General features: G+C 44.7%; 1 protein-coding gene across 2 annotated transcripts; it reads left to right on the forward strand.

The window, feature by feature from the left end:
• Positions 1–20,950, forward strand: LOC310769731 (uncharacterized protein). 2 transcript variants are annotated; one of them, XR_014551806.1, is made up of 20 exons: positions 1–104; positions 882–949; positions 10,252–10,420; positions 10,775–10,916; positions 10,994–11,112; positions 11,226–11,375; positions 11,787–11,929; positions 12,083–12,197; positions 12,306–12,442; positions 12,628–12,747; positions 12,881–12,995; positions 13,263–13,397; positions 13,553–13,717; positions 14,012–14,170; positions 14,279–14,383; positions 14,501–14,606; positions 14,852–14,914; positions 15,161–15,343; positions 15,433–15,601; positions 17,841–20,950. XR_014551806.1 is itself a non-coding variant. In XM_083629402.1 (19 exons), the coding sequence occupies exons 1-19, from the start codon at positions 81–83 to the stop codon at positions 15,465–15,467; spliced, it is 2,253 nt and encodes a 750-aa protein (XP_083485528.1). In that variant the 5' UTR covers positions 9–80; the 3' UTR covers positions 15,468–16,485. The 2 variants fall into 2 exon arrangements, 1 of the variants encoding a protein (XP_083485528.1); XM_083629402.1 differs by lacking the exon at positions 17,841–20,950 and having other exon boundaries at positions 9–104; positions 15,433–16,485.
• The last annotated feature ends 4,865 nt before the right edge of the window (positions 20,951–25,815 follow it).

A 25,815-nucleotide genomic window follows, 5' to 3' on the forward strand; every position in this document is an offset into this window, starting at 1 on the left:
TTTGAAGTTCCTCAGCATCCCGAGGTTGGCATTGGCAGAGGTCGCCTGTAGTGACCTTCGCTCTGTCACTACAGGAGAGGATGGCGTCCCGAAGACTCCTGGAGGTAAGTAGAGGTTATTTATACCCCGCCCTCCCCAGCCAAGACCGGGCTCAGGGCGGCTAACAACCAATAATAAAAGCAAGTTGATTAAAATACAATTTAAAAGATTAAGATACAGCATTAAAACATTAGGATGCAGCCTCTTCCCAGGAGGGAAAAGGAAATAGAAAGAGGGGGAGGGAATCAAACTGATTCTAAGCCAAAGGTCAGGTGGAACAACTCTGTCTTACAGGCCCTGCGGAAAGAAATCAGATCCTGCAGGGCCCTGGTCTCATGAGACAAAGCGTTCCACCAGGCTGGAGCCAGTGTTGAGAAGGCCCTGGCTCTGGTTGAAGCCAATCTAACTTCCTTAGGGCCCGGGACCTCTAGGGTGTTGCTATTTATGGACCTTGAGGCTCTCCGTGGGGCATACTGGGAGAGGCAGTCCCGTAGGTACGAGGGTCCTAGGCCGTGAAGGGCTTTAAAGGTCAAAACCAGCACCTTCAATCTGACCCTGTACTCCACCAGGAGCCAGTGCCGCTGGAAAAGCACTGGGTGAATATGCTCCCATGGCAGAGACCCCGTGAGGAGCCTCGCTGCAGCATTCTGCACCCGCTGGAGTCTGGGACAGCTTCAAGGGCAGCCCCGTGTAGAGCAAATTACAGTAGTCAAGCCCGGAGGTGACCGTCTCATGGATCACTGTGGCCAGGTCGGGGCGGGAAAGGTAAGGGACCAACTGCTTGATGGGTCTGATCCATTCTTCACAGTCTGACGTTCCTGTTTCTCTTTTCTCATGGACAGGGAATTGATTTTGATGAAGATCAAATATCAGAAATCAGCCTGGAAGATGGGGAGGATCTTCCTCCAAGGTAATCCTGTGCGAATCCCCTCCCCCATAATCAATTCCTTTTTTTAAAAACCCCCGGTAAGAGTAAGGTTCAAAGTACTGATGGATCCTAGAGAAAGGGGCAGGTTCGCAGTCCCAAACCTCAAGCTGTATTTTGAGGCTGCATGCATGACATGGCTGAAAGATTGGATGTTACTGACAGATACTGAAATCTTAGACCTGGAGGGCTGGGACAAAACTTTCGGGTGGCATGGCTACCTGGGTCACGATAAAATAAAAGCGCATAGAGGATTCACTAATCATTTGGTGAGAAAGACCCTATTCGAAGTCTGAGAAAGAAATAAAACAATAGTAACAGCCAAAACTCCCTGGTGGCTATCACCTATAGAGTCATCAGCCTTGCATAGAAGCAATATGAAAGCTAGCTGGCTAACATATAGGGAACTTGTAGAAGAGATAAAAGATTGCCCAACAGTAAAGAGATTTGAAGAATTAAAAGAGAGGGGGGTGAATTGGTTAGAATATTTCCAATTAAAAATAATATTTGAGAAGGATAGTAAGCTTAAGGGGTTTGATAAAAAAATCTTGGTATGGGAGAAAGAAATTTTATATAACAACCAACAGACTCTCTCAAAAATATATAAACTGTTACAAAATGGGAAAATAGAAAAGGAGGAAAAAGGAGACACTATTAAAAAATGGGAACAAGATCTGGGCCACCCAATTGAATATAATGAATGGGAAAGACTATGGACAAAAAATATAAATTTTACAGCATGTTACCTAATAAGAGAGAACTACGGTATATGAAAATGCATCACAGGTGGTACCTGGCACCAGAAAGGCTTGCAAAAATGAATAAAACATAATATGAATGAATGAACTTTATTATGGTCACAGACCAGGATAAAAAAACAACAATATATAAATAAAATAGCAGTTAGGATTTTTTTTAACTGATAAATGTTGAAGCAGATAAGAACAAGGAAACAAGCATAGGATAAAACATCTGAATAAAATACAAGATTAAACATGGATAATGGATGGATAAAAACTGATAATTAAAACAGATAAGAACTAAAAACAAATAAAAACATGCAGTTAAAACAACTGTAAGAGCGTAAGAACTAAAAGACTTGCAGTTAAAACAACTATAAGAGGCTGCAGAGTAGAAGCCTCTGAAATAGAGGACACTCACAGCATTAGAAACTGATGTGCAAATATGGTTAAAACAGACAATTAAAACAATGTACAACAATAAATTTAGAAACAACGTGCAACAATAAACTATCCCAGGGAGTTAACTCAGAGTCACCCATGGAACCGAGTTTGGGGATTTCGTGCCGGACTATTTTGAGTTGGGCGATGGTCTGCGCCTACAGATTTGTACACAGAATCTGGTGACCATCCAGGTCTTCTTCTGATCTTTGCCTAACAGCAAAAGGTCAAATTTTTGCTTTTGCGGGAGGTCGGCGAGCCTCACCAGTAGGGGATCAATGAACTTACTACGTTCCTCTTCGTAAAAGGGACATTTAAAGAACAAGTGTTCTGGGCTTCCTATCTCTCCCAATGGACAGGTGCAAAGTCTCTGAGCGTAGGGGACTTTTCTAAAGGCTCCATCCAGGACCGGCGAGGGAAGAGTCTCTGGCGAGTGTAAAGGCCCTTCTTGCATTTCTAGATACGAGAAAGAAGAGATATGCTGCCGGTGCGGCTATATCTCTCTCAATTTCTCCAATTTCATAGCCGGGGCACCTTGCGCAGTCCTGTTGTCTCTCGGTATCTAATATTCTTTGCCTGAACGTGGCTTTTGCCTGGCCCTAGCCCAGACTTAGAAGGGCTTGAGGGGCAAAACCCAGTTTCCGGGGGGTGTTCAGGACTGCAGTCTGCCAGCCTGACTGGAATTGGTTGCAGAGGATCAGTGGGGCTATCCCTCGGGGGAGCAGATTCAATGTCAGCCATTTGTAGATTGATGTTAGGCAGATGCTAGCCTCCACTCTCATCATCCCCGTTTCCAATCTCACCCATGCGTTTGAGACACATCTGGGGACTTGGAGGAGAGCTCTAAGAAGTCTAGATTGAACTCTCTCAAGGGGGGGAGAAAGCAGAGGAAGGCGGACCCAAAAAGGAACCATAGAGGAGTTGCGCCAAAGTTTTGGCCTTGTATAATTTTAGAGCTGCGGGGATGAAGAAGCACCCTTGTGCTCTGAAGAATTTAAGAATACAATTTGCGGGTTTTTCCGCTGAACTCCCGATGGAGTTTATGTGAAGTTTGTTGGTTCCTGAGGCCTGTACCACCATTCCTAGATACTTGTAGTTTGTGACTTGTTCTAATTTATGGCCTTCTAAGCTTTGGTTTTCCCCCAAAAGCGAGTATCTTGGTCTTTTGATAGTTAATTTTTAGACATTCAGATTCACAGTATGCTGCGAGTTTTCTTAGTGTTCTTTTGAGTCCAATGGGGGTTCTAGATAGAATTACCGCATCATCGGCATATAGCAGGACCGAAATATGCCGATTTGCAAGCTTCGGCAGGTGGAGTTCTGAGTCATTGAGTGCAGATACTAAGTTATTTAGATAGAAATTAAATAGTAGAGGGGCCAATAGGCACCCTTGCCTGACTCCTTTGAAGGTTTTAATAGGGTCTGTTAGGTGTCCTAGGCGGCTGCACCTGACTCTAAGAGCCGTGTTTGCGTGCAGTGCCTGAATTAAGAGCAGGAGCCTTCTATCTATATTGGTACCCTGTAGTCTGTCCCAGAGTCTGGTTCTGGAGACTGTATCAAAGGCTGCTTTTAGGTCAACGAAGGCAGCGTATAGTGAGGCCTGTCCTTTGTAATTGTCGATGAGATGTTGTAGGGTTAGGCAGTGATCTGTCATGGACCTCCCAGGTCTGAAGCCTGCTTGTTCTATTGCCAGGATATCTTCATTCTCTAGCCATTCTGTAAACTTATTAAGGAGGTGCTTTGCATAGAGTTTACTGATCAAACTTAATAAGCTAATCGGCCTATAATTTGCTGGGTCCCCTCTGTTGCCCTTTTTATAGATAGGAACTATTATGGCTGTTCCCCATTCCCTTGGGATGCAGCCAGGGTCATCTATATAGGTGAAGAGGGTGGCTAAGAAAGGTGCCCACCAATCCGCCTGTGCTTTTATCATTTCTGGCGTAATGCCGCCTGAGCCTGGGGCTTTGGCCATTTTCAGTTGGTTTATATATGATTTCACTTCAGTTACTGAAACAGGCGGCCATTTAGCCAGTTGTTCTATATTATAATTCCGTAGTGGAGGTTCAGCGTCCTCGTACAAAGATTGGAAGAATGAGACCCACAGGCTAGGGGGAATTTGTGAGGTTAAGGGGGAATTAGCTTCATGGGTGCCAGAAGCTACCAGTTTCCAGAATAGTGTCTGATCTTTTGCTTTTGCCGCACTAATTAATTCTAGCCAACATTTTCTGGTATAGGCGTTCTTTTGGTGGAGTATTAGGTCTTTATACTCTTTTTTTAGGGCACGGACAACAAGATAGGCTTGGTGTCTGACAGAATTTTCAGCTGTCAGGGCAGCTTTGTAAGCATTTTGCAGGGCTTTCTTTGCCTCATAGTAGGTGTAATCAAACCAGGGCTTATTTGATGTTCTTGGTTTGGTTGGCCTTTTCTCTGTGGTATTAAAAAGATGGGGTTTTAATTGTTGGAGCAGGCTCTCATACTGGGAAACTGGGTCCTCAGGCCTAGGATTACTCCCAAAGCCAGTTAAAATTGTACGGAGTTTTTTAGAGGTTAGAATCTTCTTCAGTTTGGAGTCACGTGCAGGAGTCCATTTGACTCGGCAACCAGGTCGCTCTAATGCGGTGATCTCTGCAGGGTATACTGTTCTCAGGAAGGGTGACTCATTTAACAGAGACACCTGGAGGTGCAAAGGGAAATGGTCCCCCTCTATGAATGGGAGCACTTTTAAATTCACTATTTTTGTTAGCAATTCACTGTCCACCAACATATAATCAATTGTGCTGGATCTTACCCCAGAGATGAATGTATATTCCCCGGGGATGTCACCCATTGTACAACCATTTAGGATATGAAGACTTAGCTGCCTAGAGAATTTGAGGAGGCAGGCTCCAGCAAAATTTGAATGTTGATCCTTTACTGCCTTGGTAGTTGTGAAGCCTCCGGGCCAAAGTCGTCAGGGTACCCTATTTTTTGCCTGTATTTGGTTTCTAAACTGGGGTCATCAGGACCTAATCTTGCGTTTAGGTCGCCCACCAGCAGGACCTTTGCTCCTGGATAGTCTGTTAGCAGTAACCTGACATAAGAGTCCAGTCTATTCCAGATGCCCTCAATATCGGTTTTTTTGCTTGTTGGGGGGATATAAGCATTGATAATTAGTAAACTGCAGTTTCCCCAGGATATGAGTAGGGCCATTGCTAGGTGATTTAGGGGGGACAGTTCCTTACAGGTGGCGTTTAGGCAGAATGAGATTAGGATGCATAACCCCCCCTTGAGCCTCCCTGGTCCTCTGCCTGCAACTGCTCTCACTGCATATGTATAGTATCCTTCCAATGATGGGTTTTCAGCCGCCCACGTCTCTTGGAGAGTGATGATATTGAAGTTTTGATGGTATCACTTCCTGGAGGCGGCGCCTCCGACAATGGCGGATTCCCTCTAACTCAGAGGGAGACAGCTCCGTGGAAATCGGGTCCTACCACTGCAGCGAAGCGGGGACCCTTTAAAAACCGCAGGCGGAAGAAGCCTGCGGACCTGGGACTCGGTGGGCACCGTTTGCGCCCCCCCGTTTGGCAAAGGAACCCTATAAAGGGCTCCGGAGGGAGACGGGGAGTTGGTGTGGTGCTGAGAGTCAATCGCTATCTCTGCGGAGCGAAGCTGCACAGCTGTTGTCGGAGAGCGCTGTCCTTCTTCCTATGACAATTCGGATTCTAAACAACAACCCGTGAGTAGGACAATTGAAAATTTTGCATGAAAATACAGCCTGGAATTTGACCTGAAACGGGAAGGTGTAAAAAGGAAGTCCACCTCCCGTCCTTTGTATAAAGATCAAAGCAAAGATTTTACAAGCTAAAAGCCGGGAAAACAGATAGCCTGAAGGTTCCTGCATTTTTAACCATCAAAACCCCCCTTGACAGCAGGAGGAAAGGGGGGGAAATTTGACTTTTTAAGCCTGCAGAGAGAAATTTAAGAAAATAAGTTTCCACTGTCCCTAACCTGGGGACGGAATGGCAGGAAAGAAGGAAAGAAACGGTCGGTGATATTTACAAATTGAAAATAGAAAAATTGATATACAGAACTGGAAAAGGGAAAAATAATTCCAAAGCCGCTTTCTGCCTGTTTGTTTTATATTGAAAGGAAATAAAGTATCTGGAAATCGAAAGGAATTTTTCCTTGTTGGATACAATTTAAAGATGGATGCCAAAAAGTAACTACACCCCCTAGAGGAAGCCAGCCAGTGTGCCTGTTTTTCAGTTATAAAGAGAACATTGTATCAGGGAAAATTAGATCGTGGGACCAGCTCCCTGACCTTGACAGAAATGAATAGAGAGGAAGTCTTATCTGCTCTGAACAAAATATATGATGGGCTGCGACAGCTGGAGGAGAAAATGATTTTGATGAATCAAAAGAGGGACAATACAGCTGAAGTCAGTAAAGAGGTGCCAATGGAAGATGCTACAGAAATTCTACAACAATCTATGCAGGAGACAGATTCAATAGGGCAACTGCAAGGTCAGAGAAAGATGGAGACACAGAGGATGGATTTTGGAGGACACTGGCCAAACTTTGGAGTTAAGAAAATTTTCATCTTTGGTGGGACTGTGAAACAAGTGGAAGAATTTTTTTGGAACAATTACTTCTTGGATTACAAACTAAACACTGGGGAGTGCAACACCGGGGAATTGGACAATTGGAGAAAAGGAAAGGAAGAATGTTACTGTACGGAATCACCCGGTGATTGGACCCCCAAGGAGAAAGAGAAGGAAAGGCGAAAGAACTCAACAGGGATCAAGGATGTATGTAGCTACACACAGGAACAAGAAAACTCGCAGAAGGGGCTTGGAAATGATTTGAGGGCCTCTGATATCAGGACACCTGACTGATAAGGACATAATGATATATGGACTGACATTGCCGTGAACCAGGAAAAGGGGCGCTGGACTAATCTAGAATGAGAAATGTCTTGTGTAATTAATCTATATTTATGGAATTAGTTTAATACTAATGAAATATTAAAAGATGTTGGAAAGGATGTAATTGGCTTTAGCAAAATTTAGTCTAAATTTTGAAAGTTTAATGATTTGAGGACAAGTTAAAATTAATGAAATTAATGAAATTATTGTAAAAAAGAAGTGGTTTGAGTAATAAGGTGAAATAAGAATTGGCAAGAACGGTTTGATTATAAATGAAAATATGAGGATATTATATGGGGATATATAATCAAGGGTAAGATAAGAGGTATGAATTTGCTGAACATATTGTTAATTGGAATACAAAGAGGAAGGTGGGAGGGAGTCAGGAAAATAAGTTAAAAAGGGGAAAATGGTGAGAAATTGAAAAGAGAGATTTTTGATTTTCTTGTTTTTTCTTCTTTTTTGTTTTTCTTCTCTATGTTTTTTCTATGTTTTTTGTGTTGAATTTATTGTTTAAGATTTTGTAAACTTTTTTTCTGTTTTGTTAAAATCCAATAAAATATCATTATAAAAATAAATAAATAAATAAAGTTTTTATGGTAGAAGGGAATGTCTGTAGAATGGGAGAGGCATCTGGACCAGCCGGCAACATTCCAGGAGATGATGTTTAGGGCAGCAGTTGATTCTTGGGTTTTTAGATTCCAGGCTCTCATAGCTGTTTTCTGCCGCTGAGTTTTCTGCCCTTTGAGTTTGGCTTGATTGAGGCACGATGCGGAGGAATGGGGAGCCTTTTGAGGGGAAGACTAATTTGGGGGTATTAATTTGTCCGTCCAGGCAGTCTCCCGCTAAGACCTTATTTCATTCCTCTGCATGAATAGCTTCTAGGATTCCCAGGCAGTCCATGAAGATTGAGCCGATTCCCGGCGCTGGAACCACTAGTTCGACATGTTGCGATTTGGATTGGGCTATTGGAGAGGGTGTGGGAGAGCCTGTTTCTTCTGGAGACAGATATCGACAAGATGTCCATTCCTAGTTGGTTAAAGGCTTTTATTTGCAATTGATGTAATTAAATTCCACGGGAGGAGGCGGGGCTAGAGGTGGAAGGGACTTCCTTATGGTCGGAAGTCTTTCAATTAGTGCATCCTGGGAAAGTAGGATTTGCTCGAGGTAGGTTGTTAGGAGTTGTTCATCCTTTGAGGAGAAATCCTTTTCTAGCTTATTTGGTGAGGGCGGGGTTTTGTACGGCCTGCCAGATTGTTTAAGATTGCCAGCGCTTTCCGGCGCTGTTGGATTCTGCAGTGCTGGTTTTGGTTTTTGGTCTGGCTGGCCTATGTGCTTCTAGAAGTGATAAAGGGTCTTTGATGTTTTCGAAGAAACTGTGCACAAGCAAGCCAGCCCTCAGGAAATTGTATTTATTTGAAAGGGTCTGTTTAGTTGAGAGCCCATCCTTAAAAGTCACTATAGCCCTATTTTGGGCCATATCATGAGGGAGGAATTTTACCTTGATGATATTTTCTGGTGTCACGAGGCCCCTGGTGACTATTCCGATTTTTTCGGGAATATTTACTTTTCTTTGAGCATATGATGGGTGTCCTCTATTTGTGGGAAGTATTGTGAAGGCAAGTTTGTGATTATTTAACGTTACCTTCCAACAAGTCTGTGATGTTTTATCTTGATCCTTTCTTGTTATGTTAGGGTACGCGGGATTTCTTTGCGATGTCAAGAGAAGGGTTGGTTGCATGGGAGCCGGAATTTCCTTTGGTTTTCCTATTTCCCCACTAGAGGGTGGTGTGTGATCTGCTGGGGCGTGGGGCTTTTCCTCAGAGTTTGTGATTTTCTTTTGGGTTGTAGGAGCAGAGTTCTTTGTTGTTATATTCTCCAGCAGCTTAAAGAGCTTCTGGAAATTCATTTTTTTAGTCCGGCAGGTCGGCGTTCCCTTTTGGCCTCTCAATTTGATGTTTTTGGTCTTCTTCATTTTTTGTGTTGAGCATTCTCTCTTTAAGGTCGGTTTCTTGGGAGCAAGGGACCCTCCCTCCTGCACTGAATTGTTTCTTTCTTTCTTTTTTTGTAATCGAGTCCCGGCAGTGGCGTAGCGTGGGTTGTCAGCACCCGGGGCAAGGCAAGTAATTTGCGCCCCCTAACCCGTGGATTTGCGCCCCCTAACCCATGGATTTGCGCCCCCTAACCCATGGATTTGCCCTAACCCCCAGATGTTGCGCCCGGTGCGGCCGGCCCCCCCTGCACCCCCCACGCTACGCCACTGAGTCCTGGCTTGGTTTCACCTCCATTAGTCCTAGTCCCAGATGTCATGTGAGAGAAAGTGACCTCATGGTTCTTAATCAGTTCAGTTAGGGTGGTAAGCAGGTTCAAGCTTTCCGAAAGCAAATTTTTAATTGGCTCAAGTTCTTTGCTTATCTGTGTGAAATGAGTTTTGAGTAACTCTTCGAACATCCCTGACAAGTAGAAGATAAAGTTGTCCAGGTACTGTAACCTTAAGCTAAGAAATTTTAAATGACTATATTCCAAAAGACAAAACTAATTTTTTATTATGCGCAATGTCTGCAGCAAGAATCCTGGTGGCTAAGTACTGGAAAGGGAATCAGTCACCCACTAGGGGAGAGTGGCTATGTAAGCTTTCAGAATACTTAGAATTAGCCAAATTGACAGACATAATAAGACAAAAACCAAAAAGTGAAGTAAAAAAAAAGAATGGGAGTGCCTAAATGAATACCTCAAAAGTCAAGGTTCAAGGACAGAAATCTGGCTGAGTCTGGAATAACCTTGTGAAGTGAAAGGATATGAAAGAGGGATTTATATCTAGATGTTAGGATAGAGGTGATAAAGAAAACAGGAAAACAGGAAGACACAATGAGAGATAAAGGAGGTGCTGTGGGATTGGTGGAAGTCAGTGTCTTGTTGTTGTTGTTTTTGTGTTTATAATAGTAACTTGTAAGATATGGATTAGGGTTTTTTTTGTTTTTTTGTTGTTGCTTTCTTTAGTTTTCGAATGTTGATTTTTGTGTGTTGTGTATTGTTATTTTTAGATATCTTTCGTGTTGTTGTTGTTGTGTGGAAAATACTAATAAAATTTATATATATAAAAACAACCCGGTCCATTTCTATGGTGGTGGCGCTTGGGGTCTGTGAAGGATGGGAGGCAATAAACCCTTTTGACAAAAGTGCTACTCCTCTCTCCCCTCAGCATCCCAACCACAGCTTCTCCGGATGCGGCTGATCTTCTTCCTGAAAGCGACAGCAGGGACCAGCTGAAGACAAGACTTACGGATGTCGTCGCAACGATGAAGAGTAGGAAGATCCGAAGGAAGGCACTCCAAGATCTTTCCGCCTTCCTGCAGAAGATCCAGGAATCTGTGAGTTTCTGAAGGGAAGAATTGCAATCATGCAGGGCTGTCAAGGCCTTCAGGCTGCTGCTTCTAGGCCCACCCTGCAAGGTGCCCAAGGGACAATCAGGCATCCCAGCACTCACCCAATTTTGAGAACAGAGCTGGGCCATAGCAGAACGAATCCCAGTCAGTAAAACAGCTGAGAAAAGAAGTAAAAAGTGAACATCAGGAAAAGAGGGGTGGGAAGTCAAAAAGAAATGGTTTTTTTCTGCATAGGATGCTAAATGTTTTGGAATGTTTGGAAGATTTAATTAAAATGTTATAGGAAAAATGGTGATGGGTTGCTTCTCTTATCAGTCACTTCTCTTGGTTTCTTCTCAGCCATCGGTAGCGCTTTCTGCATCCTCCCTTGGCCAACTGGTGGCGATTTCCTGTCTTTGTGCGTTGGATCCTGACCCGGAGAGCAGGCAGCGGGCAGCAGAGGCCCTCTGCCATCTTCTGCCCATCCTGCGGTGCAACGAAGGTAAGACTGGAAGAATGCATCCCAGCATGGGGTGGGATGAGCAAGACCCAAACTAACCTTTTGACTTTCCTTTGCAGAGACACTGACACGAACTTCATGGAACCAAACGCTCATCTTCAGAGCTGAGAAGGTTCTCAAATCCACCGGAGGACCGGTTCCTGAATTGTTCGTGAATAATTGTTACTCTCTTGCCAGGGTAAGTCGCTGTCTCTCAAGCCACATGTTCTGGGTTCCGCAGAGGCAGCACCTGGGCTTTCTGCTCCCCAGCCCTGCCCTGTGGGCATCTCTGACCTTCCTCTCTTGCTTCAGGTCTTTGGCGCCTTTCTCCCTGCGGAGCAGCTCTTGGAGGCCATGTGCTTCCTGGCCAGAGACCTGGTTGTCGAGAGCAGCTTCAACCCACTGGATATCTCCCACTTACTGCAAGAATTCCTCAAGCAGTTTGGCGGCACAAAAGTGGAGGTAAGGCATCTGCAAAGATAGGAGAGAAGAAGATTCTCTGCTTGGTGTAGGGGAGGCAACCTCATGCCATTGGGTGGCCAGGACACATGTTAGTTGAGAGGGGCCTGGCAACGTCAGGACAAGAACCTCAGCCAAGGGTCCTGAGAAACATGGATTCAGGAATGGGGAATTCTCCTCCTTCTGGGAGCAGACTGGGTTGCTTCTTCTCTTGGCCCACAATGGATAGGGGAACTGGTGCCCTAGAGCTGCCTGGGTCCAATACTCCCCAGGACCCTGAGTGGTACCTTGGAAGGAAGAGGCTGTGGTGGCACAGGTCAAGGGTCCCTCTTTCAATGAGGGATGGAGGGATCCGCCTGCAGACAGCCCCGCTTCCTTGTACTCTCCAAACAACCCTCTCCTTTTCTGTGACAGGTGAAGGTGCTGCTGGAGGCCTTCTATAAGATCAGCCAGGGGCCTACAGTGCAAGGCAGAAGCATGGCCGTCTTCGCTTTGTCCATATTGTCACACCACCACCTGGACAAAGTGGTGGAATACCTCCTCCAGTTTCCCTTCGGGTATGGAGCCCTCCAGGTTCTACTGGGCTAAGGGGAAGGTTGGCAAACTGCAGGGCTTGCTCAAAAAGCCCTTGCTGCCATTTCCGTTCTCTGGAGCATGGCAGCAAGCAGAAGACTTGAATCTGACCATTGCTCTTGTTTTTGCATTCACAGAGACTGCGAGAGAGTGTGGAAGGAGGTTTTAGCATCGGCCGACCCAGAACAACTGATCCATCTCACGGCCGAGCAGCTTTACCAAAGCCCCTTGGCGGAATCTGCCACCGAAGTGGTAAGGACCAACCACCTGCTTTCTGGCTTCCTTCCTAGGGTAATATCTAGGGATTCCTGTATTCTGCAGAAAAGCAGGGAAAGTGACTTGTACCTCTCTCTCTTCCAGCAACATCTCACCAGCCTGTTGCACACCATCCTCAGGATGGAGGACTACAAGGCAGCTGTGCGCCAGAACTTCCCACAGCTGCTCATCGCTCTCCTGGGGATGGTTATGAACTTCCACTACGACCAGGAATTCCTCGGGTGAGTAGTGTGTTGCAAAGGGACCAATGGAGTCCTTTCCCCTTCAACCTCGGGGGGTTTCCAGTCAAGCTTGGTTTTGCAAGGGAGGCTCGCCTTCAGGCGGCTGCTAGGGAGGAGGGATGGGGAAGGAATTTGAGTGTGTGGCAATGACCCTTCTGGTAAAACTGGCCTTGCTTTGGTTCCAGAGGGGCTAAGGAAGTTCTGCACCTCCTTCTTGGCACCACTGGAGAGCAAGTGGAGGCGGCCATCGTTGACCAACTTTTCTGCCGGGAGACTTTCAGCCAGGGGTTGTCTGCCATGGTGAGGTAAGAGGAAGAACGCGGTGACCTTCCCCAATGGTCTGGCAAATGGAGCTGAAGGCATGGGATCGGACTGTGCCCCTGTTTGCTTCCTGCGGTGTCTTTCCCTTCCTTACCAAGATCTGTTTCTCCATTTCAGAGCTGTCGGAAAGCGACACTGGTGGATCCCTCCCATGGTGGAAAGCATCATCGCTGCTCTCAAGGACCAGGATTTTGCCGGAATGCCACAAGTCGCGGCAGCTATCTACATCGAGGTGAGGGGGACTGACGCGGGAGGAAATGGGTGCAGCAAGGAGGCCCTGGCTTGGTTTCTGCCGAGTGTCGGGCTGCTTTGAGCCTACGGACTGTGGCCTGTTTTAGTGCTCCTCAGAGTAGACCCATTGGATTTGATGTACATGACAAACTTTGGTACATTCACTTCAGTGGGTTTGCTCTGTGCAGAATTGCAAATGGTGGGTAAAAGGAGAACCTGCCTCAGCCTCTCATCACTGAAGAGTTTCTTTCTCTTTGGGCCTCTTTAGCTGCTCAGCTGCCGTCTGGAGGTCTATCCCTGTGAAGATACACTGGAGCAGCTCCTCAACTGGTTGGAACACGACCACCTGCAAGTCCGGAAGCTCAGCATCAGAGGAATATCCCTGCTTCTGGACTCTGACATGGCAAGTGATGCTCAGAGGGAGGGAGGGAGGGAGGGGGGTACAGATCTTGATTCTAATCATGGCCCAGCACTCTTTTGCTGGCACAATACTGAAGGGCCTGTGCTAAAAGGCGTGAGGCCTTTCAGACCTTTGAAAAGATTCTCTCTTTTGTGTAGGACCCTTCGCTTCTGCGGCTGTTGCTGCTGGATTCCCTCCCTTCTGCAGAAGCCGATGTCCTCCCAGAGTTGATAGAGCTAGTAGACCAAGCCTACCTCTCCAAGGAGCTGGAAGAGGAAGACCTGAAGATGCTGGCGGCAACCTACTGCGGTCTGGCTGCCCATGTGAGTGTTAGGGAAAACATGACACCACACCCGATGGAGGAGGAATGCTTTGGAAGAGGAAGGGTGGGGTTTAGACTGGCATGCAGCGGAGATGTTCTGGCTTCAGGAGGGTGTTCCTCTGGAGCACCTTCTCTTGGAAGCCTACCTGGAAAACACAGGGGGGAGAGTCACCCCTGCCCCCGGTCTCCCCCAGGAGGAGGATAGGGGGCTGAGCAGCCTCAAAACACCCCAGTGGGCAGGAGAAAGGAAACTGATCTGATGAGAAATACAACCTCTGATATTTTCTGCCTACAGGAGGAAGCCTCCGTCCGGACATCAGCCATCGAACATCTGGGGCTGCTTCGGGGCTGGGTGAGAGACCAAAGGCTTCCAATAACATCAACAGAAGAAGAAGCCATTCACGAACTGGTTGTGGTCCTCATCCACCTCGAAGACGAGGACGAGGTGGCCAAGGTGAGGGCCAAAGAGGTGGACTTACACAGTAGGAGGGAGGGATTGTTCTCAGGAGCCTAGGAGACTATGTGCTGCAATTTGTAACCCTCTTCTCTTCTTGTGTTGCAGGCTGCAAGGAGGGCTCTTTCCCATCTAGCCCCACAAGTGAAGTGGTGGGCTCATCCCAACAAATTTAGCCTCCACTTTGCTCTCCACCAGGCTGCCAAGCATCTGGTAAGGTCCCTCTGCTTCAATGGCAGCTTTGCCCAGGCATGTATTTGGGAGTGCAAGGCTCTTCTGCCGCGCTCTCAAGCTTCTCTGATGCCGCTTCTCCTTTGTCTTTGCCCACAGAGCAAGACCTTCAGCAAGGACATCCTTCGGAGTGCTGCCTTGACATGTACGAAGCCATCCGCCAACAGGCTGCCATCAGTCTCCAGGGTGGCAGCTCTGCTTCTGGGTAAGTCAAGCAATGTTCTTCCCTGGTAGGGATGGACAGAAACGTCTTGGTAACGATGGCAGGGAGGATGGACGTGTCCCCAGGCCACCTGCTAGGTAGGCCTCCATCTGTGCCCAGATCTTGCTCTGAGTGCTCCGCGAGGGTGGAGACCTCTAGAGCATACCTGTCCTCCTGCCGAGCTGCCTCTGTCTCCACTTGCTTTGCATCAAGATGACGTCCCTTTTCTTGCCTCTTTCTCTCTCTAGGTCATCTGGCTTTCCGGGATGCCAGTTTCATCCACAATCAAGACATGGCATCCTATGGAACATGTGAGTGAGACGTACGGAGGGCAGGGAGGGATGCTTCTGCTGAGAAAGGTCTTCAGGGGAAGGCAAATTCCCAGATGTATGTTCAGACAGAGGTGCCACAAGATGAACATGCAAAGAGAATTGGAATATGACTTCACTGCTCTCTCTCACACACAAATACACCTGACGGCTGTTTTCATATTGTTGATGGATGGCTCTTTTCCTGTGTATCTCCGCCTTGCTCAACCTTTCTCCCTTGCCACTTAGGGCTGGAAGAGATGCAGCAGCACGAGGAAGAAGGGCTCAGGCAGACAGGGAGGAGCTGCCTGAACATCATGCAGCGGGCCTATAAACATCGGAAGAAAGGCAGGGTCCAGCGCTTTTTGAGGAGGCTGCTCCACTGCATTCACAGGGAACCTTACCCGCAGGACTTCCTGAGCTGCATGCCAGGTGAGTGAGGCATCTGGTGGGCTATTGGGACATCTGGTGGGCTGTTTGGAGGTGACGTTTCTCAAGGAGCCCCTTTCTCCTCCTGACAGAACATCCGCAGCAGCGCCAGGCCAAGGCAACATAACATCAGAGTTGTGCTGCAGAGATACCATCTTCTGCTCTCCGCGGGATCCAGTCTGGACCAGCGCCAGGAACATCAACGCCATCAGGATGGACCAAGAGGAGTGGTGCTGGCCTCACGACCCTCCGTACACAGCGGTAGGAAACCTTTTTGTTGTTGTTGTGTTTCTTGTTGATGCTGTTTTTGATTGTTGATTTTATTGATTTTGAATCTCAGGGTGGTTCACAACACCAAGTATACGAAGCACAAAATACATAATAAGAATAATCACTGCACAAAATTCATAATAAAAATATCAGAACATAATATAAATTAAAATAATAAAAACATACTAAAAATAGCCACAAGACTAATGTTTGCACACTAATAAACAATACAAGAGCCCTGAAACAGCACTCCAGCCCACAAATACAAAATCTAAATCAGCATAACACATTTAACAATCATTTTAAACAACCCCACCTTCTTGAAGAAGGCTGATATATTAGATTTAGAAGGTTGGAATACGAGGTTTGGATGGCACGCCTACCTAACATACAACAAAGTGGCAGTGCATAAGGACTTTTTAAATCATATAGTCAGAATTTCATTATACAAGGTCTGGGATAAGTACTACAGACAATTAGAGCCCAAAATACCCTGGTGGGTATCCCCAGTGGAGATGATAACGGTAAAAAAGACAAACATGGACACAAATTGGGCAACTTACCAACAATTAATAAAGGTAGAACAGGGCTAATTAAAAATCAAATCGTATGAAGAAATTAAACAGTATTGTAACGGCTGGATTCAATATCACCAAATAGTGCATATATTTAATCAGGATAAGAAAATTGGTTTTGGAGAAAAGAAGTCATTATTACAAAAGGAATTAGTACAAACTAATAAAAAGACCCTATCTAGGATGTATGATCTACTTTTGGAATGGGAACTCAAGGATGAGATGCTAAAGGACGTTATGATAAAGTGGGCACAGGATTTTGGCCACAACATAATGTTAGCTGTGGAAATTTGACATCAAGTTCACAGCATGTTATACAATAAGGAAGAATCTAATGAAAATGATCTACCGATGGTACCTAACCCCTGCCTCGAGGAATCGGCAAAAATCTATAAGCAAAAAACCAATGTGTGCTGGAGATGTAACACCGAGATAGGAACAATGTACCATATATGGTGGGGTGTAAGGAGATAAAAAGCTTTTGGAACAAAGTTCATGAAGAAATCATTAAGATTTTTAAAAAAAACATTCAATAAGAAACCAGAAGCGTATGTTGCAAACCTATAAGGAATACCTGTTACCCATTTAAAATATGCTCAAGAATCGACAGACGCAGCAATGGTTATCATTTATAAGGGCCTGTAATTTTGGCAACTCATCCTCAGTAGTGTTGTTGAGGTCATGAAACTTCACTCTGCATTTGCCTTCCGGGACTATTTTACAAAAACCTCCTGATTTGGCGAGGAGATAGTCAAGAGCAAGTCTATTAGCTGCTGCTATCTGGTTCAAATCCTCAATCTCAGACTGCAACTGTCAGAGGATATGTGTAGTGGCATTGATGGTTTTCTCCAACCTGCATGTTAGGGCAAATAGTGCTTCACGGTTTTGTTCAGCCACAACTCCCGGATGTATGCCGATGGTGAGGATGCTAACAAAGCCTCCACCAACAGCACCCACAGAGCGGGCCGGGAAAATCTCATCACTGCACTGTTCCCCTTGGACTTCTCTCCTCTTTCTGTTTCTAAGAGAGGGTAGAGGAGGAAAAGCCTCCATAGTCACAGGGAAAGTAAAGGCACCTATTCCCACACACTGATAATCACCAGGGTGGTAATTAGTGGCTAGTCCATTATACAAGAACCAAAGATTGGGGTCCTTGATCAGCCAGCCAGAACAGATGGATCCCTGTCCAGTGAAGTTGACTGGGAAAGTATGGGTACAGATCTGAGGATGTGGTGTTGCTCTGGTAAGAGGCGTTGAAGGAACCCCACAACCAAAACTTAGCAGTGCACTGTGTGTAATTTCCCAGCCAACTTTTATGTTGGTGGTGCTGGACATGCGACCAATCTTTCCATTTGGCGTTCCATGATCCAGAGGCATAACAACAAAAGCACAAGCCCTGGGTGGTTCTGGAGAACCGGAAATATCGGTAGGAGGTATCATTCATTTCAGAAGGAGGTGTCACGAAAAGGCCACTTTGATTATACAGTTGGCCTTTCAAGACAAGGTCAGGGTCTCTGATTAGTCCTGGGATGAGGGACATGTCAGCTACCTTTCTAGGGTGTTCATAATAAAGGGTGACATTTTCTCCATATATTTGAAACATCTGCTTAGCATTCTTTACAAAAACATTTTCTTTTGCCATTGGTCTCCTCAAGGTCAAGATGCACATCAGGGTTAACATCAACTTCATCATGATCAAGGAACTCCATGGGTTGAAGGAGTCCAAGGATATCAACAATTCCTCGTGGGTAGTAAAAGAAGATAAGAAGGAGAACAGTTATTATTACTGTAAGAAGAACTGGAGGTAACCAAGTCCAGAGCATACCTGGAGAGTGAGCCAACCCTCTGTTCAGCCGCACCCAGTAGAGCCTCTTAGTGGTTCCCGGGTTCTGGTCGAACTGGAGTGGTCAATTCACACTGTATACACCCTGCTATTGCTACTCAAAAAGGGTTTGTGGGGGGGCGGAGGAAAGAAGGGAGGAAAGAAGGCTACTGTGACCAGTATGGTGGGAGGAAGTACACCTTGGGGTGGTGGGTGAGAGAACCTAACTACAGTTCTTTTAGGTTCCCCTGGCATTTACCTCCTATGATAGGTTGGTCTTGGCCGAAACCCTTCTAAGGGTATATGGGTATATGCCACAGCTGCCTTGGTAATGCTTGTACCCAAGCGGGTATGTACCAATCATGAAAATACAAGGGGATATGACGTCCGTAATCCTCCAACAACTCTACCCACTTATCAATTATGTTCCCTAGCCCATCCACATTCCTTACTACAATCTGTACAGCGGGTCTGTATTTAAATCTGGCACAAATTGAGGACTGGCTGATAATTCAGCTGGTAAAGATCCTCCCATCTGCTGGTGCAGTTCCTCAATCTTCGGGTGTGCGTAGACTCACTGGCTTCCTGGGCAGTGAGAACAGACCGGGTGTCTGGGGCTCGTGCCCTAACCCACTCCCGGTGGGGCTAGGGCCAGGGGTTCCTGGTGATCTTCAACTTCAGGGGGTCCGAAGGATTCTGCTCACAGTTCCAATGACCCTCAGACCACTTCACATGAGAATGATCAATCCAGGGGGTCACCTCGGCCACTTTCACCGTGGTAGGCGTTGCAAGCAAGATGGCATATGGACCACGCCACTTAGGAGCCAATGGGTTGTTCTTCCACTCCTTCACCCACACGTCATCTCCAGACTGTAAGGGCTGTATGGGTTCAGCCAGGCTGATTGGCATACGTTCAAGGGGCCACCTGTTAAGAGAAATCAAAACACGAGAGAGAGACTGGATTTGTTCTGATGTAATCTGTCCTCCTGTTTGCACCAAGTCTGCTCTTATTTCTGTGGTAAGTGGAGGAGGTCTTCCATACAAAAGCTCAAAGGGAGAGAGCTTTAGCCTCTTGGTGGGTGCACATCTGATCCTGAGCAAGGCTACGGGTAGAAAGTCCACCCAATTGCCATGAGTTTCCTGGCACAATTTGGCCAGCTGTGATTTAAGAGTCCAGTTCATTCTTTCTGTCTTGCCGGAACTCTGTGGTCGGTAGGCAGCGTGCAGTTTCCATTGTATCTGCAGGGCTTTGCATACACCTTCCACTAACAAAGCGATAAAGGCTGGTCCATTATCACTGCCTATATTGCTTGGTAGCCCAAATCTCAGGATGATCTCGGTTAAGAGGTGCTTAACAACTTCCCGGGCTGTCTCAGTCCTTGTGAGATATGCCTCAACCCACCCCATATCCACAAAGACAAGTAGATAATGATAGCCTCTTGCCCCAGGCATTTCCGTGAATTCCACAATCATGTTCTCCATTGGCATGAAGCCTGTCTGCTGTACTCCTGGAGGAAGTACTGGGCCCTGCTTGGGGTTGTTTTTGGCACATAGGAGACACGTTCTTGACACGGCCTCAGCCAGCTGAGATAGCCTGGCGATATAGAATTGCCTGCCTAGGCCTTCTTGCAACGCTGTGGCTCCATAATGAGTGGACTCGTGGTACCGCTTCACCACCTCTCTGCCTAGGGTTTCTGGGACAAAAACTCGCTGTTGTGGCAATATGAACCATCCTTTATGGGGAGGTAAACTGGTTCTTCCTTCCTGATGGGCCCATTTTGCTTCTCTCTCTGTATAAATGGGCTTCATTTCCTGCATATTAATAACTGTCGGCAAAAGGGAGGCTATCATAGAGTCTGGTGGAAGTTCCCCCAGGGCTGATTTCCTTGCTGCCTTGTCTGCCAAACGATTGCCCTTTGCCGTTTTGGTGGACTCCCGGCTGTGGCCCCGGCAGTGCATTACAACAATTTTCTCGGGTGCCCATACAGCTTCCAAGAGATTTTCTAATTCTGGGCCGTATTTGAGAGCTTTGCCCTTTGTACCAATGAGTCCCTTCTCCTTCCATAGGGCTTCATGGGCATGCAGGGTTAAGAAGGCAAGCTTTGAATCAGTATAGATATTGGCACAGCAGCCTGTTGATAGCTGTAGGGCCCTAGTGAGTGCCACAATTTCTTGGGCCATGTTTGGATGGATCATACCTTCCTGCTCCCAGTTAATCTGAATTATCCTTATCATTCTTTCTTTGTCGCTTATCATCAGTTTATATAACATCCCTACTATCCCTTTCTTCGTCATTTGTCTTTTGTTCAGCACCATATCTATTTTCATTTGTGTCCTCATCGTTTCATCTGCTCTTTCCATTTTTTATTAAATCATAAAGTCCTTGCACTTTCAGCCAATATTGTTTTCCTATTTTTTCTTAAAAACTTTTTTTGTAATTAAATTCCTCTCTTCATCAAACATATCTTTTAATTTATAAAATCCCTGATCTTCTAATTTCTTCCACCAACTAGGCTCCCATTGACCCTCCTGCATATATTTTAACGGCATCCACCTTGAGTATGTTGGCATCCATTTTGTATTCCAGTTCTTCCAGATTCCTAACACAGTTTTCCTTGGTCCTATTGTCTTCTTAAAAGCCGTGTTAATATCTCTATTAAATAGCCCTTCTCTTCCTATTCCTTCATTTATTTCATTCTCCAGTCTTATCCATTTAATCCCTTCCTTATATCCAATATCTATTAGATTTTTCAATTGGAACGTTTCATAGTAAAATTCTAAGTTCAGTATTCCCCATCCCATCTCTTCTTGAGATGAATAATTTACTATGTCTGGGGTTCTAACTCTTTTACTTCCAAAAATCCATTTTTAAAATACCTTATTCCATGTTTTGAACCATATTTTCCTAATGGGTAGTGTAATTACTTGAAATAAATATAAAAATTTTGGTACCAAAAACATTTTAACTGCTCTAACCCTACCTAGAATAGATAAATTCTTATTATTCCATGGTTTTATATCCTTCTTGATCTTTCTCCACGCTTCTTTGTAATTTACATCTGGAATCCTAGCACTATTTTTAATAATATTTACCCCAAGTATTCAATTTTTTTCCTATTGATATCCATCTTTGTCATTTTTGCAATTTCCTTCTCCTCTTCATTTACATCCCAAAATAAAATTTCAGACTTCTCCAAATTTACTCCCAATCCCGACTCCTCTTTAAAGTCCTTCAGGATTATCATAAATTCTCTTACACCCTCTAAGGGGTTTGTAAATAATAATAGGATAGCAGCTGCATACATGTTTAACTTAATTTCTTCCTTTCCTTCCTTATATCCTTTTATCCTTACTGAGTTTTGTATTCTGTCTGCCAAGTACTCCATACCCAATGCAAATAGTAGTGGTGAGAGTGAACATCCTTGTTTAACTCCTCTTTGTATATTGAATTGATCTGAAACCCCCTCGTTCACTCTGACCACAGCCTTCCCTTCTCTATACAATTCCCGGATTGTTTCGACAGAGTTCTCTCCTAATCCTACCTCCTGCATAATATTCCATAAGAACTTATGTCTAATTGTGTCGAAGGCCTTATATACATCCAATTTTAAGACCACCAATTTTCCTTTTACCCTGCTTGTTAATAAATGTATTTATTAAAACAATAAAAATAAAAAAATAAAAAATAAAAAATATAAAAATATTTATTAAATGTATTTATTAAAACACATTTCTTATAGGATGGCCTATGTATCTTCCCTTAACAAATCCATATTGATCTTCCTTAATTATTTTAGGTAGTACCTTTTCCAGTCGCCTTGCCAGGATCTTTGTAAATCTCTTATAGTCTTGATTTAATAGGCTAATTGGTCTGTATGACCCCACCTCTGTAGGGTCCTTTTGTGGTTTTTCTATCACTACTATTTCCGCTAGTTTCCAAGTGTCTGGGGCTTCCCCCCCTTTTAAGTTATTATTAAATACCTTTTTCAGTTCTGAGCCCAGGATATCAACTGTTTCTTTATAAAAGTCTGGCGTAATTCCATCTAATCCTGGGGATTTCCTACTTTTAAATGATTTAACTACATTCTCTATTTCTTCCAGAGAAATTTCCTCCTTCAGTCTTAATCTATCACTTTCTTCGATTTTAAACCCTAAACTTTCCCTACTTATATTTTTATTTTCTTCTTTATATAAAGATTGATAGAATCCTGCAAATTCTTTCCTTATTTCTCTAGAGCTTTGTGTAAGTATTTTCCTTCTGGTCTTAATGACCTTCACCCTCTGTTTAGCCTTTCTTTTCTTTAAATAGTTTGCCAGTCTCTTATATGATCCTATTGAGGTTTTCTGAAAACCATTTTGGATCATATTATCTCTCTTCCAACTATATCCAGCTCATCCAATTCCTGTTTTAACTTTCTTAACTGCTCCTGTCTTCTCCTTAGAAGTTTAACCTGTTGCTGTTGTTGCAAGATTTCAATCTCTTTAATTTTTTCCTGTCTCCCCGAGTACCAATCCTTAATCGCAATCTGTTTCAGTATACAATGTCCTCTTAGAACAGCTTTGAAAGCGTCCCATACTACCGGGATCTCGGCCAAACCATTGTTCTCTTTAAAATACCAACCAATTTGTTTTCTGATATATTCCCTGTCAATCTCCTTTGCCATTATTAAGTTATTGTACCGCCATCTCCTGCTTTTTCCATCATCTTCCAGTCCCAGCCCCACAAATAGTGGAGCATGGTCTGAAATCCATATTCCCATAGTCTTTGCTGTTCTAACACTGATTTCATTCCCTTCTTTAATTAGCATGTAGTCAATATAAGAGAAAGTCTTATGTCTGTTGGAGAAGAAGGTAAGTTTGGTGTTGGGGTTTCCCCTCTCAAAAACATCCTTTAATCCCCATTAAGATAATCTGAAAGTACTGTCGTCCTTTATATTCCAATTAAAGTCTGCTGTAACGATAACTTCCCCTTCAGCGTAAAGCTGCAGTTTATTCAAGGTTTTCTTTATACATTTTTTATGTCTTGTGTTAGGGCTGTATATATTAGCTATTGTAAAGATTTTTTGTGACACTTTAATTTTTAAGAATATAAATCTACCATCATTATCTTTTTTCTGGCTCAGAACCTCTGGCCTAAGATTGCATTACATAGTATAGCGACCCCTCTAGCCTTATTCATCGCTTTCGATTCTGCTATTAGGCCCCATTGCTGAGAGCATAACAAAGGTCTATTGTTTGCTTTGGCTCTATGAGTCTCCTGAAGGCATAGTATATCCACTTTCATTTTCTTTGCCAATGTCAGTACCCTGTAGCATTTGGTGTTTGAGGCCAGCCTGTTAACATTTAAAGATAATACCTTTAAAGATCTATTCATAATCCCAACTACTGTTTATTTTTTGAATCCCTCTGTATACATATATTATATTTTCAATTCTGGCCCATTCAACCCCCCCCCTTCCCCTTCCTCCCTGAGACTCAGTTAGGGATTTCCATGATCCCTGTCTCATGGTATCTTGGAGAACCACACTCCTCTCCCTTTGCTCTTGGAAAGTTTATATCAGAAAAAGCAACATGTGTATATATATATATATATATATATATATATATATATATATATATACAAAAGACCATTTTAGATGTCTCTAGTATATATTATTTCTTGCTGTTTCCTTCCCCTCTTGATTTCCATCTTCTTTTATTCTCTTGTCTCTGCACTGGAGATTCTTGAGATTCTTCACTCGACTCTCCCTGTTGGTCTACCTGTAATTCTTCCGAACATGAGAGTTCTTGCTCAGTCTGTCCTTGTAATCCAACTCCTAAATCAGCTAGCATTTTTTTTTGCTTCACCAGGGTTCTTAGCAGAATATTTCCTGCTGTCTTTAAAAACCAACAGTGTAGCAGGGTAGGCCCAGGTAAAGAGGATTTTATGATTGTAGAGAGCTTGTGCAAACCGCTGCATACTGTCTTGAAGCGTTTCCTGAGAAAAGTCTTGTCTCACTATGACCTTTCGCTGTTTAAACTGCAGGTCTGCTTTCTGCCGGAGTGATTTATAAATTTGATCTCTTAACTTCTCTCTTGCGAGTGCCGTAATTACAACCCTGGGATGTCCAGAGACTCCTTGTGATGTGAACACCCGGTGCACTCTCTCAATTTCATTCTGCTCAATTTCAATTCCTTGTTCTTTGAGCCCTTGTAACATCTCCTTTTCCAGGTCCTTATTCCCAATATCTTCAGAAATACCAGAGAATTTTAAATTCCTTCTGCGCTGTCTATCGTTCATTTGTGAAATCCTTTTTGTCAGAGATTCTATTTTGTTTTACGTTTGCATCAGCTACCTCTTTTGCATACTCTGCTATTTTCATAACTTTTTCTACTGTAGCAGTCATTCTTCTCACCTCTCCTTTCAAGTCTTGCATATCAGTGCGAACATTTGCTTCTGAACGCTGAATCATTTCACTCAGCTCCTTCAAAGACTTGGCCATCTTGTTAAGTCCTTCTCAAGTCTTTCCCAAATAAATAGATAAACCACCGTTTTAAACGCTAACTCACCGCAATCCAGGACTTGGAGCTAAGCCCAGTTTTCGGTAAGTTATCTCAGCTATCAGTTTGAAGAGAGTTATTTGCTTTTCAGGCTTTTAATTAGTGAAGTTCCAAGAGCGAGACGGGTGTGCGTCTACCCACGCTGACGCATGCACAGTTCTGCTTGCACCTGGCTTTAGAGCTACTACAGTTGGTGGTAATTTCAATTCTGCCCCTTTAGGCATGAAGGCTATTTGAGCTTGAATTTTAGATAGGAAATCACGTCCCAAAAGGGAAATGGGACATTCTGGTACATAAAGAAACTGATGAGTGAGGGACCTCCCTCCAATCTGGCATTCTTGGGGTTGCAGAAAGGGTTTTAGGGTTTTATTGCCAGCTTAGGCTGGTTGGAACCGGTCCAAGCCAGTTTGAACCAGCTGAAACTAGTTGGGAAAAGTCCAGGCGGGTTCCAACTTGCCCAGACCAGTTTGAACTGGCCCAGACTCGTTGGAACTGGCTCAGACTGCTTGGAACAGGTCTAGGCCGGTTTGAACCGGTCCAGGTCGGTTGAAACAGGTCCAAGCCGGTTGGAACCGGTCTAGGCCAGTTTGAACCGGTCTAGGTCGGTTTCTGCCGGTACAAGCCAGTTTGAACCGGTCTTGGCTGGTTTGAACAGGTCTAGGCCGGTTTGAAATGGCCCAAGCCAGTTCGAGCAGTTCCAAGTGGGTTGGAACTGGCCCAGACAGGTTGGAGCAGGTCCAGACCAGTTGGAGCAGGTGCAGGTCATTTGAAACTGAATTTGACTGGTTCAAACCAGCCTAGACGAGTTCAAACCGGCTTCGACCGGCACAAATCAGCTTGGACTGGTTCAAACCAGTCTAGACCTCTTCCAACCAGTCTGAGCTAGTTCCAACCAGTCTGGGCCAGTTCAAACTCATCTGGGCAAGTTGGAACCCACCTGGACCTTTTCCAACTGGTTTGTGCTGGATCCAACTGGTATGAAATGATTCCAACTGGTCTGGGCTGGTTCCAAGCGACATAGACCTGTTCCAACCAGCCTGGACCTGTTGTAACCAGATTGGGCCAGTTTCAAATGACCTGCACCTGCTCCAACTGGCCTGGACCTGCTCCAACAAGTCTGGGCCAGTTCCAACCCACTTGGAACTGTTCAAACCGGCCTAGACCAGTTCAAACTGGCCTAGACCGGTTCCAACCGGCTTGGACCTGTTTCAACCGACTTGGACTGGTTCAAACCAGCCTAGACCTGTTCCAACCAGTCTGGGCCAGTT

Source organism: Podarcis filfolensis (assembly GCF_964270895.1).
Source record: "Podarcis filfolensis genome assembly, chromosome: 8".
NCBI lineage: Eukaryota > Metazoa > Chordata > Lepidosauria > Squamata > Lacertidae > Podarcis > Podarcis filfolensis.